Source organism: Solea solea, chromosome 21, assembly GCF_958295425.1.
Source record: "Solea solea chromosome 21, fSolSol10.1, whole genome shotgun sequence".
NCBI classification, from domain to species: Eukaryota; Metazoa; Chordata; class Actinopteri; order Pleuronectiformes; family Soleidae; genus Solea; species Solea solea.
The window spans coordinates 20384625-20406634 of record NC_081154.1 but is presented as its reverse complement, the minus strand read 5'-3'; the positions used below and the strand labels follow the sequence as shown (position 1 = coordinate 20406634).

At 47.5% G+C, this 22010-nt stretch overlaps 4 protein-coding genes across 11 annotated transcripts; 2 read left to right on the top strand and 2 right to left on the bottom strand.

The window, feature by feature from the left end:
* Positions 1–530: 530 nt before the first annotated feature.
* On the bottom strand, positions 531–10773 carry noc3l (NOC3-like DNA replication regulator). Its single transcript, XM_058621702.1, has 21 exons — positions 10599–10773; positions 9954–10158; positions 9119–9251; positions 8883–9037; positions 7777–7851; positions 7567–7697; positions 7319–7480; positions 7136–7229; positions 4182–4357; positions 3563–3691; positions 3369–3500; positions 3204–3284; positions 3006–3106; positions 2722–2794; positions 2570–2633; positions 2414–2485; positions 2099–2280; positions 1867–1995; positions 1038–1135; positions 867–951; positions 531–781 (listed from the first exon to the last, which is right to left on the bottom strand). The coding sequence occupies exons 1-21, from the start codon at positions 10605–10607 to the stop codon at positions 653–655; spliced, it is 2415 nt and encodes an 804-aa protein (XP_058477685.1). The 5' UTR covers positions 10608–10773; the 3' UTR covers positions 531–652.
* Positions 10774–11555: 782 nt separating this feature from the next.
* si:ch211-207i20.2 (uncharacterized protein LOC568537 homolog) lies at positions 11556–14657 on the bottom strand. Its single transcript, XM_058621727.1, has 5 exons — positions 14469–14657; positions 13835–13994; positions 13691–13752; positions 13001–13109; positions 11556–12882 (listed from the first exon to the last, which is right to left on the bottom strand). Exons 1-5 carry the CDS (start codon positions 14655–14657, stop codon positions 11888–11890), a joined length of 1515 nt encoding a protein of 504 aa, XP_058477710.1. The 3' UTR covers positions 11556–11887.
* A 172-nt stretch (positions 14658–14829) lies between these two features.
* nudt13 (nudix (nucleoside diphosphate linked moiety X)-type motif 13) lies at positions 14830–17396 on the top strand. Of its 8 annotated transcripts, none has more exons than XM_058621762.1 (10): positions 14842–14917; positions 15041–15110; positions 15556–15680; positions 15751–15893; positions 15964–16071; positions 16142–16248; positions 16331–16456; positions 16528–16639; positions 16719–16873; positions 16961–17396. In XM_058621762.1, the coding sequence occupies exons 3-10, from the start codon at positions 15601–15603 to the stop codon at positions 17153–17155; spliced, it is 1026 nt and encodes a 341-aa protein (XP_058477745.1). In that variant the 5' UTR covers positions 14842–14917; positions 15041–15110; positions 15556–15600; the 3' UTR covers positions 17156–17396. The 8 variants fall into 8 exon arrangements, with proteins under 8 accessions (XP_058477747.1, XP_058477746.1, XP_058477740.1 ...); XM_058621759.1 differs by having other exon boundaries at positions 15041–15130; XM_058621760.1 differs by having other exon boundaries at positions 15041–15158.
* A 346-nt stretch (positions 17397–17742) lies between these two features.
* rpp30 (ribonuclease P/MRP 30 subunit) lies at positions 17743–21775 on the top strand. The gene is made up of 12 exons (XM_058621777.1): positions 17743–17888; positions 18212–18270; positions 18383–18439; positions 18578–18643; positions 18833–18904; positions 20022–20111; positions 20265–20381; positions 20457–20486; positions 20558–20595; positions 20703–20782; positions 20920–21012; positions 21642–21775. The coding sequence occupies exons 1-12, from the start codon at positions 17807–17809 to the stop codon at positions 21686–21688; spliced, it is 831 nt and encodes a 276-aa protein (XP_058477760.1). The 5' UTR covers positions 17743–17806; the 3' UTR covers positions 21689–21775.
* The last annotated feature ends 235 nt before the right edge of the window (positions 21776–22010 follow it).

The following is a 22010-nucleotide window of genomic DNA, read 5'->3' as shown; positions in this document are numbered from 1 at the left end:
GACAAAGACACTAAAGACATTAATGACAATGACAGAAAGACACTAAAGACAGTGAAACAAAGACATTAAAGACAATGACAGAAAGACATTAAAGACAGTGAGACAAAGACATTAAAGACAGTAAGACAAAGTGACCACACAAGGCAGCAGAGGAGCAGTGTCCCTGCAGCTAAAATCACTGATTTTCTCAGTGGACATTGGTGTGGGAGAGTAAGTGGTTTCCAAACTTCAGTTTCCTGTTGGAAAAGTCTGTGTAACTTCTATATATAAACAAATGTCTGTTACATTTAAACCATAAATCTGTAAATAAAGTCTGTTTCTCAGTACGACAGTGTTTAGACCTCGTGTCGCCCGGTGACATTCCTGCACTTCATATATTCACATACAGATACAGTGTGTGTTCACCGTTATTTACGAGGGTCAGTGAACGTCACATAATGACCAACAGAAACATGTGAGCTCATTCATAAACAGGCAACAGGAGTGATGAAGCAGAGTGTGTGTGTGAGGACAAAGAAGACACTGGTGAGGACGTCTCGTCTCTGTTTAATCTGAACAATAAAAACATTTGTGTCAAATTTTAAAAATAAAAATATCACTGTTCATGCTTTTATTTTGAAGGGACAGATGCATCTTTGTTACAAAAGAAGCTTCAGTGTGTGTGTGTGTGTGCTGCAGTGAAGTCCAGCTGTGTGTCCTCCATGTCCTCGTCCCTCATCAGTGTGTCCACTTGTCTCTGCAGGTCTTGGTCCAGCAGCTTTGATCCGTTGTTGAATCGATCCTGATCAATACATTCAATCAGGAAACTTTATTAATAAACGTGTCATTGATCACTGTGTGTGTGTGTGTGTGTTTAGATTCTCTACCTTCTTCTTGGTGGTGGGTGGAGCTATGGTGGGGTTAAAGGTCATGCCTTTGATGCTGTAGTCATTAAACAGGTCCACAGGTGACCTGGACAGGAAGTGACACGTACAAAATGTTCTTATCATGACTCAGCAGATTCAGGTCACACAGGTCATGTGACAGGAAGTACTGACCTGCGGCTCAGGTCCACACGGAGAGACGCTGACCCTTCACTGGGAGCTGAACGAGACAGGTGGACGGCAAAGTGACGAACCACCGGGTGGTAATGTCTCTGTACACACACACACACACACACATATTACAGAGACACACAAACGCATTACAGAGACACACAAACGCATTACAGAGACACACACACACACACATATTACAGAGACACACACACACACACACACACACATATTACAGAGACACACACACACACACACACACATATTACAGAGACACACACACACACACATATTACAGAGACACACACACACACACACACACATATTACAGAGACACACACACACGCACATATTACAGAGACACACACACACACACATATTACAGAGACACACACACACACATATTACAGAGACACACACACACACATTACAGAGACACACACACACGCATTACAGAGACACACACACACGCATTACAGAGACACACACACACACACACACATTACAGAGACACACACATTACAGAGACACACACACACATTATAGAGACACACATGCATTACAGAGACACACACACACACATTACAGAGACACACACATTACAGAGACACACACACACACACACACACACATTATAGAGACACACATGCATTACAGAGACACACACACACACACATTACAGAGAGACACACACACAGACACACACACATTACAGAGACATGATGATACAGTACATATGTGTGTGATGTGTTAACCTGTAAAGTGTGTGAGTGTACCTGTAGAGTGTGTGTGTGTGTACCTGTAGAGTGTGTGTGTGTGTGTGTGTGTGTACCTGTAGAGTGTGTAGTTCCCACAGAGCTGTGTTTTGTGCGTTACAGTGTTCTGGTTCGTCCAGTTCAGGCAGAAAGAAGCCACTGCCCTGAACCTCGTTATCCAGGAGGAAGTCACACTTAGGGAAAGACTGACACACACACACACACAAATGATCTCTCTATGACATGAATCAAATGACTTCTTCATTAAAAGTCTCACACACACACACACACACACACACACACACTCACGTGCAGCACGGCTCTGTTGGCGGCGAGGATCCCCACGCTGGCGTTGGGCAGTACGTGCAGACTGAGCGTGCTCAGTCTCTTCATGAACGCCATCGCCCTCTGCAGGGTCACGTGCCTCCTGCGCCGCATCAGCATGTGATCCAGGCACTGCAGCAGGATGATGATGTCATCATTGGGCGCCCCTGGGTCATGAGACGTAAGAGTGTCATGTAACATCACTTCCTCAGGACCGAGTTTCTGCCTCATTAGGACCAGGTGTTGGTCTCATGAGGACTACTGGTCCTGACAACGACACACACACACACAGTGACTGACCTGCGTGCAGTCTCAGCAGCAGCCTGTAGAGCTCTGAGTAGAAGGTCAAAGGGTCAATGTTCAGGACGTCACCTGTTACACACACACACACACACACACAGGTGAGTCATGACCTTTGACCTCAATGACAACAGCATCATGTGACCTCTCTCTGACCTTGTCCTGACAGGATGGTAAAGACGGTCTTAATACAGTGGAGACTCTCGCGGATGGTCCGGTCCTGCACACATGACATCATCAACCAACCAACCAACCAACCAACCAACCGACCGACCAGTGGGTGTGTGTGGGTCATGGTGCATACTCACTCCTGATTGGATGATGTTCTGCAGCACACTGAGGAGGTCGTCAAAGAACTCCAGGTTGATCAGGTGGGCAAAGCTGACAGGAAGTGACATCACAGTCAGTGTCACAGCAGTGTGTGTCTGTGTGTTTGTGTGTGTGTGTAAGCGTGCTGGTACATGCATCTTTGTGAGGACCACAACACATTATAAACCACAGGACGTGAGGACAGTTTCTCAGTTTATGGCTTAAGGTTTCAGGACTACGTGTTCTCACTAAGACTGTTAAACAAGACTGTATGTGTGTGTACTTGGCCAGTCCCTCCAGGACAGCGGGCAGAAGGACAGATTTCTGAGCTTTCTTCAGGATCCTGAAGTAGATGAGGAAGACGATGTTCAGAGTCTCAGTGTGCTGAGGAAGACGAGAGAGAGAGAGAGAGAGAGAGAGATATGCATCATTTCACCGTTACAACGTTCACTGGACAATAAACCACGTCTGAAACACTGACCAGCTTTAGTTTCTTGTCTTTGTTCTCTGAAGCTTCAGCCTCGAGCAGCTCCTTCTCCAGCTTCTCCTCCTCCTTCTTCCACTGAGAGCACACGTGTTTATGAACGTCAACAACAACAACAACAACAAACAACACACAAACACAAAAATACAAAAACAAACAAACCTTCCTTTGCATCCTCGATAGACTCTTCTTCTTCTCTTTGTTGTTCATAAACTTCTTCTTCGGTGCCGTCGACTCAATGTCTTTCTTCACCTCCACTTCTTTGATCCTCAGACTGAGCAGTGACCTCAGCACCTGTGGGCGGAGCCTGTTAGTCTGCGTCTGTGTGAGCGAGAGGGTGCGTTTGATTCGTTTACCTCAGGTCTGATGTTGTAGCTCAGGCTCTTAACGACGCCCGAGATGACGCGCACTGTGGCTAAAGAGGCTCCTCCCACTTTGTCCTGCTGGAAGAGGGTCCTGAACGCATCACAGCACATGTCTGACACCTGAAAAACACACAGACACCCGAACGCATCACGACAAAAGTCTGACACCCGAACGCATCACGACACAAGTCTGACACCCAAACTCATCACGACACAAGTCTGACACCCAAACTCATCACGACACAAGTCTGACACCCGAACACATCACGACACAAGTCTGACATCCAAACTCATCACGACACAAGTCTGACACCCGAACGCATCACGACACAAGTCTGACACCTGATAGAAACACAGTCTGACACCCAAACTCATCACGACACAAGTCTGACACCTGAACGCATCACGACACAAGTCTGACATCCAAACTCATCACGACACAAGTCTGACACCCGAACGCATCACGACACAAGTCTGACACCTGATAGAAACACAGTCTGACACCCAAACTCATCACGACACAAGTCTGACACCTGAACGCATCACGACACGTCTGACACCTGAACACATCACGACACAAGTCTGACACCTGATAGAAACACAGACTGACCTTCTTGGAGGGGTCGTTCATCAGGGGCACGAGGGCAACAACGATGTTGTTGTGGAAGTTAAAGTGAGGGAGAGCGAGCAGCAGCTCACACAGGCAGCGCACGGCCACTTCTGCCAAACCTCGATACGACTGGAAACCAACAACTTGACTGCGCTTCTTCTTCTTCTGCTTCCAATCTGAGGGACACGGAGACAAGGACACGGAGACAAGGATGAGAGACACCAGACAAGGCTTCTGCTGACATGCTGTGTCATTGTGTGTAGTTGTGTGGATGTGTATAGTTGTAGTTGTTGTTGTTGTGTAGTAGTAGTAGTTGTGTAGTAATTGTGTCTAGTAGTTGTTTGTAGTATCAGTTGTTGTTTAGTTGTATGTAGTAGTAGTAGTTGTTGTGTAGTAGTAGTGTGTAGTATTTGTGTAGTAGTTGTGTAGTAGTAGTTGTAGTTATGTAGTGTAGTAGTGTGTATTTGTTGTGTAGTAGTAGTAGTAGTTGTGTGTAGTAGCAGTAATTGTGTGTAGTAGTAGTGTGTAGTTGTTGTGTAGTAGTTGTTGTGCGTAGTTGCTGTGTAGTAGTTGTGTGGTGTAGTAGTAGTTCTTATGTAGTAGTGTAGTAGTTGTTGTTGTGTAGTAGTTATGTAATAGTAGTTGTGTGTAGTTGTTGTGTAGTAGTTGTTGTGGTGGTGTGTAGTAGTTGTGTGTAGTAGTAGTAGTTGTGTGTAGTTGTGTAGTAGTAATTGTGTAGTAATAGTTGTGTGTAGTTGCTGTGTAGTAGTTGTGTAGTAGTAGTTGTGCAGTTGCTGTGTAGTAGTAGTTGTGTCTAGTTGCTGTGTAGTAGTAGTTGTGTAGTAGTTGTTGTGAAGTAGTAGTAGTTGTGTGTAGTTACTGTGTAGTAGTTGTGCAGTTCTTGTGGAGTAGTTCTTGTGTAGTAGTTGTGTAGTTGTGTGTAGTAGTAATTGTGTAGTAGTAGTGTGTAGTTGCTGTGTAGTAGTTGTGTGTAGTTGCTGTGTAGTAGTTGTGTGTAGTAGTGTAGTAGTAGTTGTGTAGTAGTTGTGTGTAGTCGTATAGTAGTAGTAATTGTGTAGTAGTTATGTAATAGTAGTTGTGTGTAGTTGCGTGTAGTAGTTGTGGTGGTGTGTAGTTGTTGTGTAGTAGTTGTGTGTAGTAGTAGTAGTAGTTGTGTGTAGTTGTGTAGTAGTAATTGTGTAGTAATAGTTGTGTGTAGTAGTTGTGAAGTAGTAGTAGTAGTAGTTGTGTGTAGTTACTGTGTAGTAGTTGTGCAGTTCTTGTGTAGTAGTTGTGTAGCTCTTGTGTAGTAGTTGTGTAGTTCTTGTGTAGTAGTAGTTGTGTGTAGTAGTAATTGTGTAGTAGTAGTAGTTGTGTGTAGTAGTTGTGTGTAGTTGCTGTGTAGTAGTTGTGTGTAGTAATTGTGTAGTAGTAGTTGTGTGTAGTCGTATAGTAGTAGTTGTGTAGTAGTAATTGTGTAGTAGTGTAGTAGTAGTTGTGTGTAGTAATTGTGTAGTAGTAGTTGTGTCACAGAGTGGGCAGAGTATGATTTTATTGTTTTAGATCCCAGTGTTCTTCATTATTTATGATTTTAGTGTGCAGTTTTTATTGCGTGTATACACTGGGAACGTATTGCGCTTTGATTGTGAAATGCCCATGCGGATGTCACCTCACGGCGTAATCACCTGCACCGGTGGGGCGTCCAATTAACAGACCTTAAAGGTTCCTGGAGGAAGACGCCGAGACAGAAAAAGACAGGAGGCCGAAACGGGAAACGGAAGCAGAAGCAGAGGAATCGATCGCAGTGACTGTATGCCGGAGCGGTCGCTAGACGGAAGAACCAGGACTAACCGTTCCAAGGCCCATACAGAAGCTTGTGTGCGAGTAGTGACCCACGATTGCCCGTGACTCGCTGTGTATATACGTGTGTTTGAAAGTGCAGTGACTGCCGTCTTGCTCTCCGACAGCCGGAAGTCTGCGCCGAGAAGACGACGGTGCGGTGTGTTGGCATGGAGAGGCTGCAGGACCGAGTACTGATCCATCAACGCTTCCTGCGACGACGAAGCCACTTCTTCTGACGCCCGTGCTGCAGCCCGTCCCCACAGATGAACCCAGAGCTGTTTTAATTGGACTTCCTCGACCCTCAGCTTTTCGTATCCCTTGATTTAAAGGAGACATATTATACCCTATTTCCCAAGTTAAACTAGTTCCCTGGTGTCCTAATGAACATGTCTGTGACATGCTTTGGTCAAAATACCATAAGGATGAAGCACCATAGCAGTTCAATAACCTAGTAGCCTGATGGTATTCATTTATAATAAATCTCAGTATCCCTGCTCAACTCGATTAGTCTAACAGTTATTCTTTCGCCTGATTACAGTAGGTTTTAATGCCCTGTTTTTATTTATTCAAACAAACATACCTCACAGCCCCTTCACAGTTGTGTAGTAGTAGTTGTGGTGTAGTTGTTGTGTGTAGTAGTAGTTGTGTGTGGTTGTTGTGTAGTAGTTGTGTAGCAGTAGTTGTGTGTAGTTGTTGTGTAGTAGTAGTAGTAGTTGTGTGTGGTTGTTGTGTAGTAGTTGTGTAGCAGTAGTTGTGTGTAGTTGTTGTGTAGTAGTAGTAGTTGTGTGTAGTTGTTGTGTAGTAGACGTAGTAGTTGTGTGTAGTTGTTGTGTAGTAGTTGTGTGTAGTAGTAGTAGTTGTTGTTGTTGTTGTGTAGTAGTTGTGTGTAGTTGTTGTGTAGCAGACGTAGTAGTTGTGTGTAGTAGTAGTAGTTGTGTGTAGTTGTTGTGTAGTAGTAGTAGTAGTTGTGTGTAGTTGTGTAGTAGTAGTTGTGTGTAGTTGTTGTGTAGTAGTAGTTGTTGTTGTTGTGTAGTAGTAGTAGTAGTTGTGTGTAGTTGTTGTTGTGTAGTAGTAGTAGTAGTTGTTGTTGTGTAGTAGTAGTTGTTGTGTACCTTTGACAGTCTGCTCCAGCTCCTCCAGGTAAAACTTGTACTGACTCACTAAACCCTCCTCGAACTCTCTGAGGCGCTGAGTGTCCTTCTTCACCTGAGGACGAAGACACGTCATCTTCATCATCATCAGAACGTGGGTGTGTGTGTGTGGGTGTGTGTGTGTGTGTGTGTGTGTGTGTGTACCTTGGTGGTCTTCTCCTCGTCGGTCAGGGGGCGGATCCTGTAGGAGGGGGCAACATCTTTGAAGATCTCCATCAGTGAAACCATCACCAGCTTCCTGATGGTCACCGCCACGCTGGGCTCCGCCTCCACCAACATCCCCCGCAGCTCCTTCAGCCGCTTTATCTGACCACACACACACACACACAGACACAGATTACACGCACTGGCCCTTTAAAGCAGCCGCCCCCGGGGTCAGAGGTCACACTCACATTACTGGTGGGGTCAGAAATGAGCGCTGATGCCAGACCAGCGATCTGCAGCTTCTTCTGCTTTAACGTCACCACTCTGAGTCGCTCTCTCTGCTCTGCTGTCAGCGCTGCCACTGTCTGCAGCTCCCCCTCTGGACAGGAGGACACATTACAACCATGTCACGACTCTGTGTGTGTGTGTGTGTGTGTGTGAGAGAGACACTGTCGTACCATTATCTTCTTCCTCTGGCTCCACAGCAGCTTCCTCTTCCTCCTCCTCTTCCTCGTCCTGCGGCTTCGTAACAACTTCACAAAACGAAACACAAGTTTGTGACTTTGAATAAAGATCAGAGGAATAAGTGATCGGTGAGTGGATCAGTGATCAGTGATCGGTGAGTGGATCAGTGATCAGTGATCGGTGAGTGGATCAGTGATCAGTGAGTGGATCAGTGATCAGTGATCGGTGAGTGGATCAGTGATCAGTGAGTGGATCAGTGATCGGTGATCAGTGATCGGTGAGTGGATCAGTGATCAGTGAGTGGATCAGTGATCGGTGATCAGTGATCGGTGATCAGTGATCGGTGATCAGTGATCGGTGAGTGGATCAGTGATCGGTGATCGGTGAGTGGATCACTGATCAGTGATCGGTGAGTGGATCAGTGATCGGTGATCGGTGAGTGGATCAGTGATCAGTGAGTGGATCAGTGATCGGTGATCAGTGAGTGGATCAGTGATCGGTGATCAGTGATCAGTGATCGGTGATCAGTGATCGGTGATCAGTGATCGGTGATCAGTGATCGGTGAGTGGATCAGTGATCGGTGATCGGTGAGTGGATCAGTGATCGGTGAGTGGATCACTGATCAGTGATCGGTGAGTGGATCAGTGATCGGTGAGTGGATCAGTGATCAGTGAGTGGATCAGTGATCGGTGATCAGTGAGTGGATCAGTGATCGGTGATCAGTGAGTGGATCAGTGATCGGTGAGTGGATCAGTGATCGGTGATCAGTGAGTGGATCAGTGATCGGTGATCGGTGAGTGGATCAGTGATCGGTGAGTGGATCAGTGATCGGTGATCAGTGAGTGGATCAGTGATCGGTGATCAGTGAGTGGATCAGTGATCTTTGATCGGTGAGTGGATCAGTGATCGGTGAGTGGATCAGTGATCAGTGAGTGGATCGGTGATCGGTGAGTGGATCAGTGATCAGTGATCGGTGAGTGGATCAGTGATCGGTGATCGTTGAGTGGATCAGTGATCGGTGATCAGTGAGTGGATCAGTGAGTGGATCAGTGATCGGTGATCAGTGAGTGGATCAGTGATCGGTGAGTGGATCGATACCTCGCTCCACGCTCTGTGGGATGACGCCCGTCTTGTCTTTGATTGGCAGCAGGTGAATCACCTCCTTCTCCTCCGTCTTCACCATCTTCCTCGGAATCTTCTCGTAACTCCGTACGACCTCGGCACTCCTCTTCTTCCCGCTGTGCACCGGCACACTGCGAAACAAACACACCCTCACTCGCTGGTTGTGTTTCTGTGCATGTGTGTGTGCATGTGTGTGTGGTGGCTGCAGTTACCATGACGACAGGTCTCTGGTGATGAAGGACGCCTGACGAGCCATGGCGGTCATTTGCTGCATGTCGTCCTCGTCAATCATGTCCGTGGGCAGCGTCTCCAGAAACTCCTCCTCCTCCGCATCGCGCTCCTCCTCTGTCAGAGACGACGCAGTAGTGCATGATGGGAAAAGTCGTGGGTTAAGTCCATCAGGGACAGTCGTCCTGATCAAACTCTAGGGTCCCGATCCGATATTGATATTGGATTTGATGTTGTCTATGTACAGTGCCTTGAGATAATGTATGTTATGATTTGGGGCTATACAAATAAAACTGAATTGATATTGTCGACTTTCAACAGCCTCCGTTTGTCAATTATAATTATATATATATATATATATATATATATATATATATATATACACACACACACACACACACACACACATATATAAGTACGTCTGCAGGGCCGGGCCCCGGGCCCCAGGGTTTACACTGTTCTCTGAAGACACGGCGTTACCTGTGAAACACGGCTGCTCTGAAAACACCCCCATGAGCACTTGGTACTTTCCTCCTGATGAAATGAACCATAGACTGTATGAAATGAACACTATTCTTATGTTGAAGGTTAAAGTTGATGTAACCATTGGTTAATAATAAATGGGTCAGTTTTTCTGTGTAAGTAATATCACATGATCAAGACTATTCTAACATTCCACACTACAAAATAAGTCATTAAAGTATGTATGATTGCTGCTGATATGGTATTGGATCAATATCGGTATCGGCCAATACTCAAGGCTGCAATATGGGTATCGGAAGTGATAAACTTGTATCGGGACATCCCTATGAAACTCACCCGGTGTCTTCTTGTACCTCTCCAGTGGGCGGGCCGTCCTCATGATGGCGCCCTTCACCGCCTGCCTCAGCCTCTTCTGCTCCTTGCGCTGCTTCTTGGCCGTGTTCTGCTGCTTCAGCTGACGGTTCTTCAGTTTGTTCTCCAGCTTCACGTTGCTCGTCTTCAGCAGACGGCGGAACGTCGGGCGCCGCTTCTTCGACCGCGGCTGTGGGGAGGGAGGGGCAAACGAGGACAGAGGGAGGAGCCTCATTAATAAGAGGAAACCAAAGCAACAACATCATAACTGATCAGAGACCATAATCACGTTATACTCATGTTGACATAATAACATACATGTTATTATTATTATTATTATATGATCAATAAGCACTCTGTGGTTAGAGCCGGATTCATCTTTGCACATGCACATTTCAGAAAGTGACAATGATCATGTTGAACAGAGCATTTATCTTCATCTGTAACCATGGAAACGCTAAATTCACACATTTCTCATTGGGGTTTGGTAACATGCTTTTCAGCCTGTGGCTCAGTTTACAGTAACAACGTTTGGTTATACAGAGGTGGCCGTTCACAGCAGCCGCTAACGTGGTTTCACACGTTCACACGAACGCGGCTCTTTCCCGCGTCTCCTCGTGTAAAACTCACCGGAGCCATGGCGGCGCAAACTCCCTCAGCTCAGGCCGAACCTCGTCGTCTGTCTCCGGTGAGTGTGAAGAACCGAACACCGCGGAGTTCTGCTGCAAAGTTACGGTTTGTTTGCTCCACGCGTGTTGACGTGAGGAGCGCGGGGTCACAGCGAGACCCGGAAACAGTCAGTCCACCACAGAACAGCGCCACCAGCGGCGGGAGGACCGCAGAGACAACGATCAACTCCGTTTTAATGTCGTTTTATTACGGTTTGTTTGTTTTAATCGACAGAAATAAAATCAAAAAATCCATAAGAACATTTTTTTAGTTGAATTCAAAGTGTTTTCTTTTAAGTTCTGAAAAAACGAATGTATAATATTACATACCGTTATTGTTCCGGTTTATTTTGTTACCGTTTCTACTTTTCTTTACTGATCCTTTAAATTTAAATTACATTAAATTTCTGGAAACACTTTTGTACCATGTTTGTTTTTTAAAGCCTGAGTAAAGTTTTGAAAAAACCACGAACCTTTGTGCAACAGTGCTTTGCTGCCCCTTGTGGTTCTACACCGTTACTGCCACCTTTTTAATATTTTAAACATAAACAGAAATTATTAAATTTCTTGTTTCTCTTTAATTATTTTAAATAATTTAATCTCTAATCAGTAACGTGTCAAATTTCAACCATACAGAGGGGTCAACATTACAGTGGGTGGGGCTAATAGGTGTGTGGGTGTGGGTGTGGTCAGAGAGTTATGTGTGTTCAGTAGTTCTCAGAAGTTGGAAGAGTCCCATTTCCTCAGAGTAAATGAGTCTTTTCTTTCTGTTTACACGTTTCCTACGATGTTTGTTTGTTTGGTATCGCTAACATTCACAAGCCCAAAATACATTGAAAGTTCTAACCCAGAGTTGACGTCACTCCCAGTTCCGAACTTTGTTCTTGTGACATCGTAAGTGGAAATCATTTTACACAAATGTTTTTTAGTTTTTTATTGCAAACATTTTTTTTGTTTTTATATGCATGCGTGAGCTGGTGCTGCCGTTACCTAGCAACAGTGTTTTCATGTGAAAACTCACTGTGAATTCATGTTAAGACAGCGACAGAGACGTGTCCATGGCAATGGCTGAAGTTCATCACTGAAAAATGCAGCCCCACCCACACTGGCAACACAAGTGCACTTACTGCTCCGCCCCCAAGCTGAAAAAATACATTTTCTCTCTAAAAAAAAAATCTGAACTCCTGAAACTGTTTTTTCCTGAAGGTTCAGACGCACGTGACGTGCACCGGACGCGCTTCACCGCCGCGTTCACGCGTAGCTGCACTTGTGCAGCTTCAGGTTGCGTTGGTCCGAGTATCTCTTCCCGCACTTGTCGCAGATGTACTGCTTGCCGCCGGCGTGGACGTGGCGCGTGTGCGTGCGCAGGTGACTGCCCTGACTGAAGGTCTTGCCGCAGACTTCGCAGGCGTACGGCTTCTCGCCCGTGTGCACGCGCTGGTGCAGCTTCAGGCTGTTAGCGTTGTTGAACGTCTTGTCACAGAAGCCGCAGCTGAAGGGTCTGTCGGCGGAGTGCGTGCGTCCGTGTGCCATCAGGCTGCTCTGCTGGCTGAACGTCTTGCCGCACTCCCGGCAGCTGAACGGCCGCTCGCCGGTGTGAACGCGGCGGTGGATCTTCAGGTTCATCGACTGGCGGAAGCTCTTCCCGCAGAGGTCACAGGTGAAAGGTCGCGCGCCGCTGTGGATCCGCTGGTGGTTCTTGAGGTTGACGGCGTGTCGGAAAGTCTTGGGACACTCCTCGCACTTGAAGGGCTTCTGTCCGGTGTGGATGAGCTCGTGGCTCTTGAGTGTGACGGCACGGGTGAAGCCTTTGCCGCAGACGCTGCACACAAACAACTTGGCGCCGGTATGCGTGTGGGCGTGGCGGTGCAGGTTCTGCACCAGGTTGAAGCGGCGGCCGCAGAGCTCGCAGCTGTACGGCTTCTCACCCGTGTGGACGATGGCGTGCGTCTTCAGCTGCGCCTGTTTGGCGAAACACTTGCCGCACTCGGCGCACTCGTGTGGCCGCTCGCCAGAATGCAGGCGCATGTGGTTCTGCAGGCTCCGCCTCAGGCGGAAGGCACGGCCGCAGGAGCTGCAGGTGAACAGCTTCTCGCCCGTGTGGACACGGCGTTGAGCCTTGGAGTCACCGTGAGGTGTGAAGGACTTCCAGGCGACGCTCTGAACAACCAACTCAGGTGAAGTGGAAACTTCCTGCTGCTGAAGATCCAGAGGAGGAAGAGGAGGATCAGCTTCAACACGAGCTCCTGCAGAGGAAACAGCCTCCTTCATCATCATCATCATCATCATCATTATCATCATCATCATCATCATCCTCTCATTGAATAACAGGAAAACCACAGTAAGAATTGCAGCATTGCTCACGTTCAGCGATGGCTCTCAGGTCGATGTTTCCGTGCTCGTCTTTGACGGTGAGCGCCGGCACAAATGGAGGCTCCGCCCTCTCTTTCTCCTGTTTGATCCTCAGTGGAGTCTGTAACACACAGAACAGCTGAGTCATGAGTCAGCACAGGTGAACAGCTGAGTCATGAGTCAGCACAGGTGAACAGCTGAGTCATGAGTCAGCACAGGTGAACAGCTGAATCAAGAGTCAGCACAGGTGAACAGCAGAGTCATGAGTCAGCACAGGTGAACAGCTAAGTCAGCACAGGTGAACAGCTGAGTCGTGAGTCAGCACAGGTGAACAACTGAATCATGAGTCAGCACAGGTGAACAGCAGAGTCATGAGTCAGCACAGGTGAACAGCAGAGTCATGAGTCAGCACAGGTGAACAGCTAAGTCAGCACAGGTGAACAGCTGAGTCGTGAGTCAGCACAGGTGAACAACTGAATCATGAGTCAGCACAGGTGAACAGCAGAGTCATGAGTCAGCACAGGTGAACAGCTGAGTCAGCACAGGTGAACAGCTGAGTCGTGAGTCAGCACAGGTGAACAACTGAATCATGAGTCAGCACAGGTGAACAGCAGAGTCATGAGTCAGCACAGGTGAACAGCTGAGTCAGCACAGGTGAACAGCTGAGTCGTGAGTCAGCACAGTTGAACAGCTGAGTCGTACCTGAACAGTTCCGTTGTCAGCGTTGGTGTTTTGTGGGCAGAGACCGTACGAGTGTTCCATCTCTGTGACGGACAGATCAGGTTTAACGTTAGCATGACATCATCACCACGTGTCACTGTCAGGGGGCGGAGCCTCTGTACTTACCAACTTGTGCCTTGTTGAGGACGTTGAGGACGCTGGTCTGAGGTCTCCTGCCGCTCCTGGTTAACTGCAGCGCCCCCTGCTGCTGGACTTCATCCACGATGTTCATGATCTTCCCCAGAGCTTCGTTCCCCAATGTCTCCATGATGGAGGCAAACAGCACCTGAGGTCAGAGGTCACAGGTCAGAGGTGGTGAACAAAAGTCAAACTCTTTTTGAAAATATTAATGAATTACAATCACAGTTATTCAGAATTCATCAAACATGAATGTAATAAAACACATCTTTATGTTGATCTGTAAAATGTTACAATACTTTGATATTTTAAACTTTCATTTCAACTTCTCAGAATCTTGTTTTTGAATTGTCTCCTGGGTATAAATTAAGTTTTTTTTCCCTTTAAACGTGTTTTTATTCAGACGCAGATGTTTTTTTTGAAGTAAATCTCTGTAAATTAAAGAGCTGTTTGATCCTCAGTGGAGTCTGTAACACACCGAAGTGTCATGAGTCAGCACAGGTAAACAAAGAATTTGTTATTTAATTAAATTAAAGTAAATTAAAGAGCACAGATGTGGTTTTTAAACATGTTCGCGGTGATTTCTTCACTTTAACTCGTTGTTTTCACCCCGGCTCCTCACCATCTTCTCCCGGCTCTCCGCCGTCCCTCTGGCCGGCAGAGGCGGCTCCTCTCCGGCCCGGACCTCCAGGCTGAGTAAGAAGTCCGCTCCGTCCTCCACCAGCTTCTTCAGCTGGGCCACGGCGGCGTGGACCAGAGACTCCATGACGGAGGACAGCTGCGTGTGCAGGGACACGAACACGGAGGTCATTCCGCCCGCTGACAGCCGCCGCTGCTCCCGCTGAACCTCCGCTCACCCCGGGGAAGCTTCTCCAGAGCCGCGGGAAGCATCTGCCGAACCCCGGGACTTTAAAAAAAACACGGTGAAAACAATAAACGAGCCCGAGCCTGCGCTGCACACAGGGGGATAACGTTCATTTTACTTCCGGGACTGACCGGAAACACTTTCTACGGAAGCCGACAGCGAACGTAGGAGACGCGGTCGGAGGCGAGAGACTTCGCTGCTGCCAGGTTTGTTTAAAACACGTGATTTAAAACATTTTAAAGTAAAGTAATGTAACAGTGAACAGACTCGTTCTCAACAAACCTCAGTCTAATCTGCTATTTTTACTCGCTTTGTTTTTGTTTCATCAGCCCTGAAACTGGAGCAAGTGTCCACGTGACCCACGTCACAGCGACGTCACAGTCGAACGGTTTTTATTCTGTAATTACCGTGTCACATCTGTAGGTGCCGCCTGTTAGCCAGCGTCAGGTGTTCCTTCTGCTTGTTTATGTTCAAATATGAGACGCTGTTTAATTAAACGCGAGCCGAATGAAGCAGTAACATCTTACAAGTCAATAGCATGAATAAAAAGTCACCATTGCTGTGTCAGTTTACATGCAAAGTTGCCAAAGACAAAAAATTCTTGATTTTTCCAATGAGGGTTCAGTATTGTATTCTCCTCACTGATTCCTGGATCTATTGATTTTATGTATTGATGATTAATCCATACACTTTTCACAGCAGCCACATTAAGGACATTAAGTAGCAGATCGCTCAATGAAATCATAATCTATATCTTTATTCTGGTGGACTGACACTTTCCACTCCCCTCTGGACTTTGTGCTAAGCTAAGCTAACAGTTTCTTTCCCTGCAACTTGTATATAGGTGGCAGAACCAGTTCTAACTGGTCCAGATCAGTCCAGATCAGTCATGTTGAGTTCTCTAAGGATTCTTCTCCCCGTGATTGGTCCATTGAGCCGCGGCTGCTCCGGTTACGTCTCCAGGATGAGGTGCAGTGACTCACACACACACTGACAAGTTATTGATTGATGATCAGACATTTATTGATCGTCCTCTCAGGTTTGTGAACAGACTGAAGCAGGACGACGCGGCGTGTTTGGCAGCGCTGCAGAGAAGTCGCGTTCTCCTGTTCCACCGCCTGTGTCCTCTGCTGCAGCGCACAGAGAGAGGAACCCTCAGAACAGCAGCGTTTAACAGCTCAGGTACAGAACCCACCACAACAACCTCACAAACACACAGCCTCAGGTTAAGAACCTCTGCCTCATGTTCCAGATGTGCAGTTGATTCTGGAGCGACTCGGTGCAGACAGATCCTTGCTGAAGGAGTCGGTTCTGATTGGCTGTTCTGAGCAGAACCAGGCTCAGTTCTGTTTGGATCTCGGTAAGAACATGCTAATCCAAATGACCAGTGGTCTGCAGGTTCTGAGCTGAAGTTCTGGTCTGTGTTTTAGGAGAACTGGACCAGGCAGCAGTAGAAGGAGAGTGTGACGCAAACTTTTTTGACCTCAGGAAATCTTTCTTCTTGCTGACCGGAGCAGAGGTTCCTCTAGTGACCAAGGTCAGGAACTTCAACGAGACACAGAGTCAAAGCATTGGACTATCTGTTCTGACCCAGGTCCTGGTCCTGGTCTGTCCTACAGAGTCAGGCTCTTCTGCGCTGGCATCAAAGCAGTGGGTTCTGCAGTGCCACAGGTGAACCAACCCAACGCAACCAGGCAGGAAGTCACAGAGTCGGCGGCAGCAGAGGCATCGTCTACTATCCCACGGTAATCCAAATCCAAACCTAATCCAAACCTGCTCTCCTGGTCTCACAGGTCTCCCCTCTTCTCCTCTGTAGATGTCTCCAGTGGTCATTGTCCTGGTGTCTGATGGGAAACGGTGTTTGTTGGCTCGACAGTCGTCCTTCCCTCAGGGGATGTACAGCGCTCTGGCAGGTTTCTGTGACATGGGTCAGTCACTAACTCACCTGACGTCTCCTGATTAGCTGGATTCTGGTTTCTGTAACTAACCTGTCCATGGTTGTCCCAGGTGAGTCCCTGGAGGAGACTTTGTACAGGGAGGTGGCGGAGGAGGTGGGCTTAGAAGTTCAGAATGTCTCCTACAGCTCCTCTCAACACTGGCCTTTTCCTCACAGCTCGTTCATGCTGGCCTGCCACGCCTTTGTTAGCCCCACCCACACTCAGGTGAGCTCTCACACACATACACAGTGATGAAACAGACCAGGGCCCAGCAATGAACCTTGAGGAACACCTGTGCTGTTTTCTGTCCAGGTGGATGTGGACCACGCGGAGCTGGAGGACGCTCGCTGGTTCAGTCTGGAGGAGATCACCTGTGCTCTCCAGGTGAAGTCTCCGCCCAGAAGAGGTGACCCGCTCGTCTTCTGGCTCCCCCCGAAACATGCCATCGCCAACCGCCTCGTCACTGAGTGGGTGGAGACGCAGCGACACCGCGAGAGCGGAGGGTGACATCAGAGGTCAAAGATCAACCTCCCTCACGGAGCAGCTGAGCTCAGACTGGAGCTAACACACTAAGCATCATGGGAACTGTAGTTCTTTTAAAAGGATTGTCAATGATCAGAGTAAGAATTGATCTGTGATTGGTTCTGATCGCTTTTATTTTGTGACACATGTACAAACTAACTGTAATGAAAGTTTCACAATGAAACTTATTTTATTTTATTTTCAATAAAACATCAACAGACTGTGACAGAACATGTTTTTATCTTTTATCGTTGCACAATGTTTTACATCATTATTATTCATGATATTGTTATTATCATAATAACAATAATGATATCATTATCTTTGGGCCAAATTTTAACTATTGTATGACGGTCATAACTTATTTATATTTTGGCTAATATTGTAGTTCGTGACCTTTCACCTTATTGCTGCTGCTAGCTTTAGTTTGGTGAGGGGGCGGGGCTAAACAGTCTGTTGTAAACACATTAAAGTAGAAATCATAGACATTTATTCACTAAAATTAATAATATTAACATTTTATGTGGACGTCTTCTCGGGCAGCAGGTTAAGGGAAAAAAACTACATTTCCCAGCAGGCTGTGCGGCAGCACGTGTGTCTCCCAGCATCATCATCAGCAGCAGCAGTAGCAGCAGCATGTCTGTGTTCATGGACCTAAACCTGACTTTCACGGAGGACAAAAGTGTCCTGCAGAGGATGATAGAGACCGCGGCTCAGCGTGAGTCTGCTGCCGCGAGTGCGACCACAACTGCGGGCACAGAACCGCGGCTTTACCCGGAGTTAGCTGCACCGTTAGCAACACAGCGTAACAACAGAGCTAGCATCGGGTTTTACTGTCTTTTACTGTGTGTGTGTGTGTGTGTGTGTGTGTGTGTGTGTGTGTGTGTGTGTGTGTGTGTGTGTGTGTGTGTGTTGTTCTGCGTGTTCATCAGAGTTAAAGATGCTAACAGCGTCAGTGAACGCCTCACCACACTGTTATTGATTAGTGATCGATTAGCGTCGTGATTAACCGCTGAGTTTGTGTGTTTTCTGTGTGTGTAGTCGGTTTCTCCACCGTCGCCATTAACTACATGTTTGAACCAAAGGCTAAAAAGAAACCGGTGAGTGGCGTCACTGCTGTGCTGCGTTCACGGACCAGAACAGTTCCACATGTTACTGTTGTTTATCGCAACTTTTATTTTTGAATGTTATGTGTTGATTTCCTGTGTGCAGCAAATCCCCGCCCCCACCCCGATCACCGAGCTGATGGATCAGCTGCCAGTCGTTCAGGTACAGTCAGTGTGCGCGCGTGCGTGTGTGAATTCATCCATGTTAAAAAACAACCCAGCACTTTTCAAATTAAAAGTCTAGTTTATTTAAAGTGTGTGTCCACTCAAACACAACCTTGACTTGTCCACTGTGTGACAGGGTCGCTCTCGTCCAATCAGAGTGCTGAACAGACTGACGTTGGTGATGTCAGACTCCTTCCACTTTGTGAGTATTGTTGGCTTTTATTTTGATTTATTTTCAACAGGAAACACTTATACCTTCAAAATAAAAGCAATTGATTGTTAATCATTATTGAATCATCTACAGATAATTGTTAATTAGATCCTCAAATAAACATTCAAACCACTGTATGTATCTGTTTGTTTACGTGTGTGTGTGTGTGTGTGTCTTCAGAGGTCGACCGCTCCCGAGTACAGATGCTTTGATCTTTTGGCCGTGCAGCCGACCACAGAGAAACTCTTCCATGTGAGCTGACACTCGCCGATGCTGCGTTCACTGACACTCGCCGCTGCTGCGTTCACTGACACTCGCCGCTGCTGCGTTCACTGACACTCGCCGCTGCTGCGTTCACTGACACTCGCCGCTGCTGCGTTCACTGACACTCGCCGCTGCTGCGTTCACTGACACTCGTCGCTGCGTTCCCTGACACCCGCCGCTGCTGCTGCGTTCAGACACTCGCAGTTGCTGCTGCGTTCACTGACACCCGCCGCTGCTGCGTTCACTGACACCCGCCGCTGCATTCACTGACACTCGCCGCTGCTGCTGCGTTCAGACACTCGCAGTTGCTGCTGCGTTCACTGACACCCGCCGCTGCGTTCACTGACACCCGCCGCTGCGTTCACTGACACCCGCCGCTGCGTTCACTGACACCCACCGCTGCGTTCACTGACACTCACCGCTGCTGCATTCACTGACACCCGCCGCTGCATTCACTGACACTCGCCGCTGCTGCATTCACTGACACCCGCCGCTGCATTCACTGACACTCGCCGCTGCTGCGTTCACTGACACTCGCCGCTGCTGCGTTCACTGACACCCGCCGCTGCATTCACTGACACTCGCCGCTGCTGCTGCGTTCAGACACTCGCAGTTGCTGCTGCGTTCACTGACACCCGCCGCTGCGTTCACTGACACCCGCCGCTGCGTTCACTGACACCCACCGCTGCGTTCACTGACACTCACCACTGCTGCATTCACTGACACCCGCCGCTGCATTCACTGACACTCGCCGCTGCTGCTGCGTTCAGACACTCGCAGCTGCTGCTGCGTTCACTGACACTCGCCTCTGCGTTCACAGACACTCGCAGCTGCTGCTGCGTTCACTGACACTCACCACTGCTGCATTCACTGACACCCGCCGCTGCATTCACTGACACTCGCCGCTGCTGCTGCGTTCAGACACTCGCAGCTGCTGCTGCGTTCACTGACACTCGCCTCTGCGTTCACAGACACTCGCAGCTGCTGCTGCGTTCACTGACACTCGCCACTGCATTCACTGACACACGCCGCTGCGTTCACTGACTCCTGTACACATGAGTGTTGTTTACCTGTGTTAAATGTCGATGTGGCGGCACGTTCACAGGCGGCGTGTATGGTTTACGACATCGACATCATCTGCGTCTCCGTCACAGAGAGACTTCCCTTCTTCTTTAAGAGAGCGCCGGTAAACGGGGTGAGGTCACCGCTGTTGTCTCCTCCATCATCATTGTGTTATTATGGTCAGGAAGTAATGTGTGTGTGTGTGTGTGTGTGTGTGTGTGTGTGTGTGTGTGTGTGTGTGTGTGTGTGTGTGTGTGTGTGTGTGTGTGTGTGTGTGTGTGTCCAGGCCATTGACAGAGGTGTTGTGTTCGAGGTCTCGTACTCTGCAGCCATCAGAGACTCCACCATGAGACGCTACACCATCGCCAACGCCATCAGTCTGATCGAGTGCTGTAAAGGGAAGGTACGTCCTGTGACCTGGTGATGTCATCAGTGTTGTGATGATGTCATGAGTCTGATCCAGACGTCTGTGTTTCAGAGTGTCATGGTGTCCAGTGCAGCTGAGAAGGTCAGTCATTAATAATCAGTCAGTCAGTGACGATTGATCAGTGATATTGATCAGGACTGAATGTGTTTCAGGCTCTGGAGCTCAGAGGACCCTATGATGTCACCAACCTGTATCCTCTTACTGCACGCACACACACACACACACATGCACGCACGCACACACACACACGCGCACACACACACACTCTCTCTGTTGTCCCCTTGATTGTCCCGTCAGGTCGTTGTTGTTTGGATTATCAGACAAAGATTGTAAAGAAGCCGTTTCCTCCACCTGTCGATCTGTTCTACTGCACGGAGGTAACTAGTTACTACGACCATTACTGCTTCATACTCACATGAGTAATATGATCTCCTGATGTGGTTCACAGATGTTATTTAGTTACAGTGTGTTGACCTGTGTTTGTTTGTTTGTTTGTTTGTTTGTTCGTTCTCAGAAACCAGGAAAACAGCCAGTGGCATCATCTACACAGTGAAGAGCTGCAGTAAGGCCAGTGACCAGCAGGAGGCGCCACCACAGTCTGAGACCTGTAGGTTCTTTCAGCTCATTGATCAGAAATCACTTCACTATAGATCATAGTTCAGTTCAAATAACAACCAGTCGTACAGGAGAGAGATTACAGGAGTGGGAGTGTACAGGTGAGAGATTACAGGAGTGGGAGTGTACAGGTGAGAGATTACAGGAGTGTGAGAGATTACAGGAGTGTGAGTGTACAGGTGAGAGATTACAGGAGTGTGAGTGTACAGGAGTGTGAGAGATTACAGGAGTGTGAGTGTACAGGTGAGAGATTACAGTAGTGTGAGTGTACAGGAGAGAGATTACAGGAGTGCGAGTGTACAGGAGAGAGATTACAGGAGTGTGAGTGTACAGGTGAGAGATTACAGGAGTGTGAGTGTACAGGTGAGAGATTACAGGAGTGTGAGTGTACAGGTGAGAGATTACAGGAGTGTGAGAATATAGGAGAGAGATTACAGGAGTGTGAGTGATTACAGGAGTGTGAGTGTACAAGTGAGAGATTACAGGAGTGTGAGTGTACAAGTGAGAGATTACAGGAGTGTGAGTGATTACAGGAGTGTGAGTGTACAAGTGAGAGATTACAGGAGTGTGAGTGAAGGCGAGTTCCTGTTCTCACCTGTTCTCTCTGTTGTCCCTGAACAGGTGAGGCTCCTCCTTCTAAGAAACAAAAATCTTCTGTGACTGAGTGATTGACAGCTGAGGAGGGCGAGATTTATGGATCTCTGTGTCTTTATTGATCTGATGTTTCTGTTCTGATAAAAATGTATTTTTCTGAATTACTTGATTTGGTTATTTTTTGTTTACTTTGTAACATTAAAAACAACAACACCTCACTTCCTGTTTGAGATCAAACGAAACAGACGTTTTCAGTCAAAACTTTTACTTTGAAATTAGTCTTCAGTGCAAACGCTGCCCAGTGGTTGGTCACAGCCAACAGGAAATTATGTCATCAAAAATAGAATCTACAATCATTAAAAAATAAGAAAATCTGCTTCATCAAAATAGAAACGC

Excerpts from the sequence above, each read along its gene's own strand:
- si:ch211-207i20.2 (XM_058621727.1), bottom strand. The coding sequence starts at position 14,657 with ATGACCTCCGTGTTCGTGTCCCTGCACACGCAGCTGTCCTCCGTCATG. Across the intron at positions 13,753-13,834 it reads CCTCAACAAGGCACAAGTTG|AGATGGAACACTCGTACGGT; the intron begins GTAAGTACAGAG and ends TGTCCGTCACAG. Across the intron at positions 12,883-13,000 it reads CCTGAGAGCCATCGCTGAAC|GAGCTCGTGTTGAAGCTGAT; the intron begins GTGAGCAATGCT and ends TTTCCTCTGCAG.
- nudt13 (XM_058621757.1), top strand. The coding sequence starts at position 15,601 with ATGTTGAGTTCTCTAAGGATTCTTCTCCCCGTGATTGGTCCATTGAGC. Across the intron at positions 15,894-15,963 it reads AGCAGCGTTTAACAGCTCAG|ATGTGCAGTTGATTCTGGAG; the intron begins GTACAGAACCCA and ends CTCATGTTCCAG. Across the intron at positions 16,249-16,330 it reads AGGTTCCTCTAGTGACCAAG|AGTCAGGCTCTTCTGCGCTG; the intron begins GTCAGGAACTTC and ends TCTGTCCTACAG.
- noc3l (XM_058621702.1), bottom strand. Across the intron at positions 7,481-7,566 it reads TTTCTGACCCCACCAGTAAT|ATAAAGCGGCTGAAGGAGCT; the intron begins GTGAGTGTGACC and ends GTGTGTGGTCAG. Across the intron at positions 782-866 it reads CACCCACCACCAAGAAGAAG|GATCGATTCAACAACGGATC; the intron begins GTAGAGAATCTA and ends TGTATTGATCAG.
- rpp30 (XM_058621777.1), top strand. The coding sequence starts at position 17,807 with ATGTCTGTGTTCATGGACCTAAACCTGACTTTCACGGAGGACAAAAGT. Across the intron at positions 20,382-20,456 it reads TCGAGTGCTGTAAAGGGAAG|AGTGTCATGGTGTCCAGTGC; the intron begins GTACGTCCTGTG and ends TCTGTGTTTCAG. Across the intron at positions 20,596-20,702 it reads CCCTATGATGTCACCAACCT|GTCGTTGTTGTTTGGATTAT; the intron begins GTATCCTCTTAC and ends TTGTCCCGTCAG.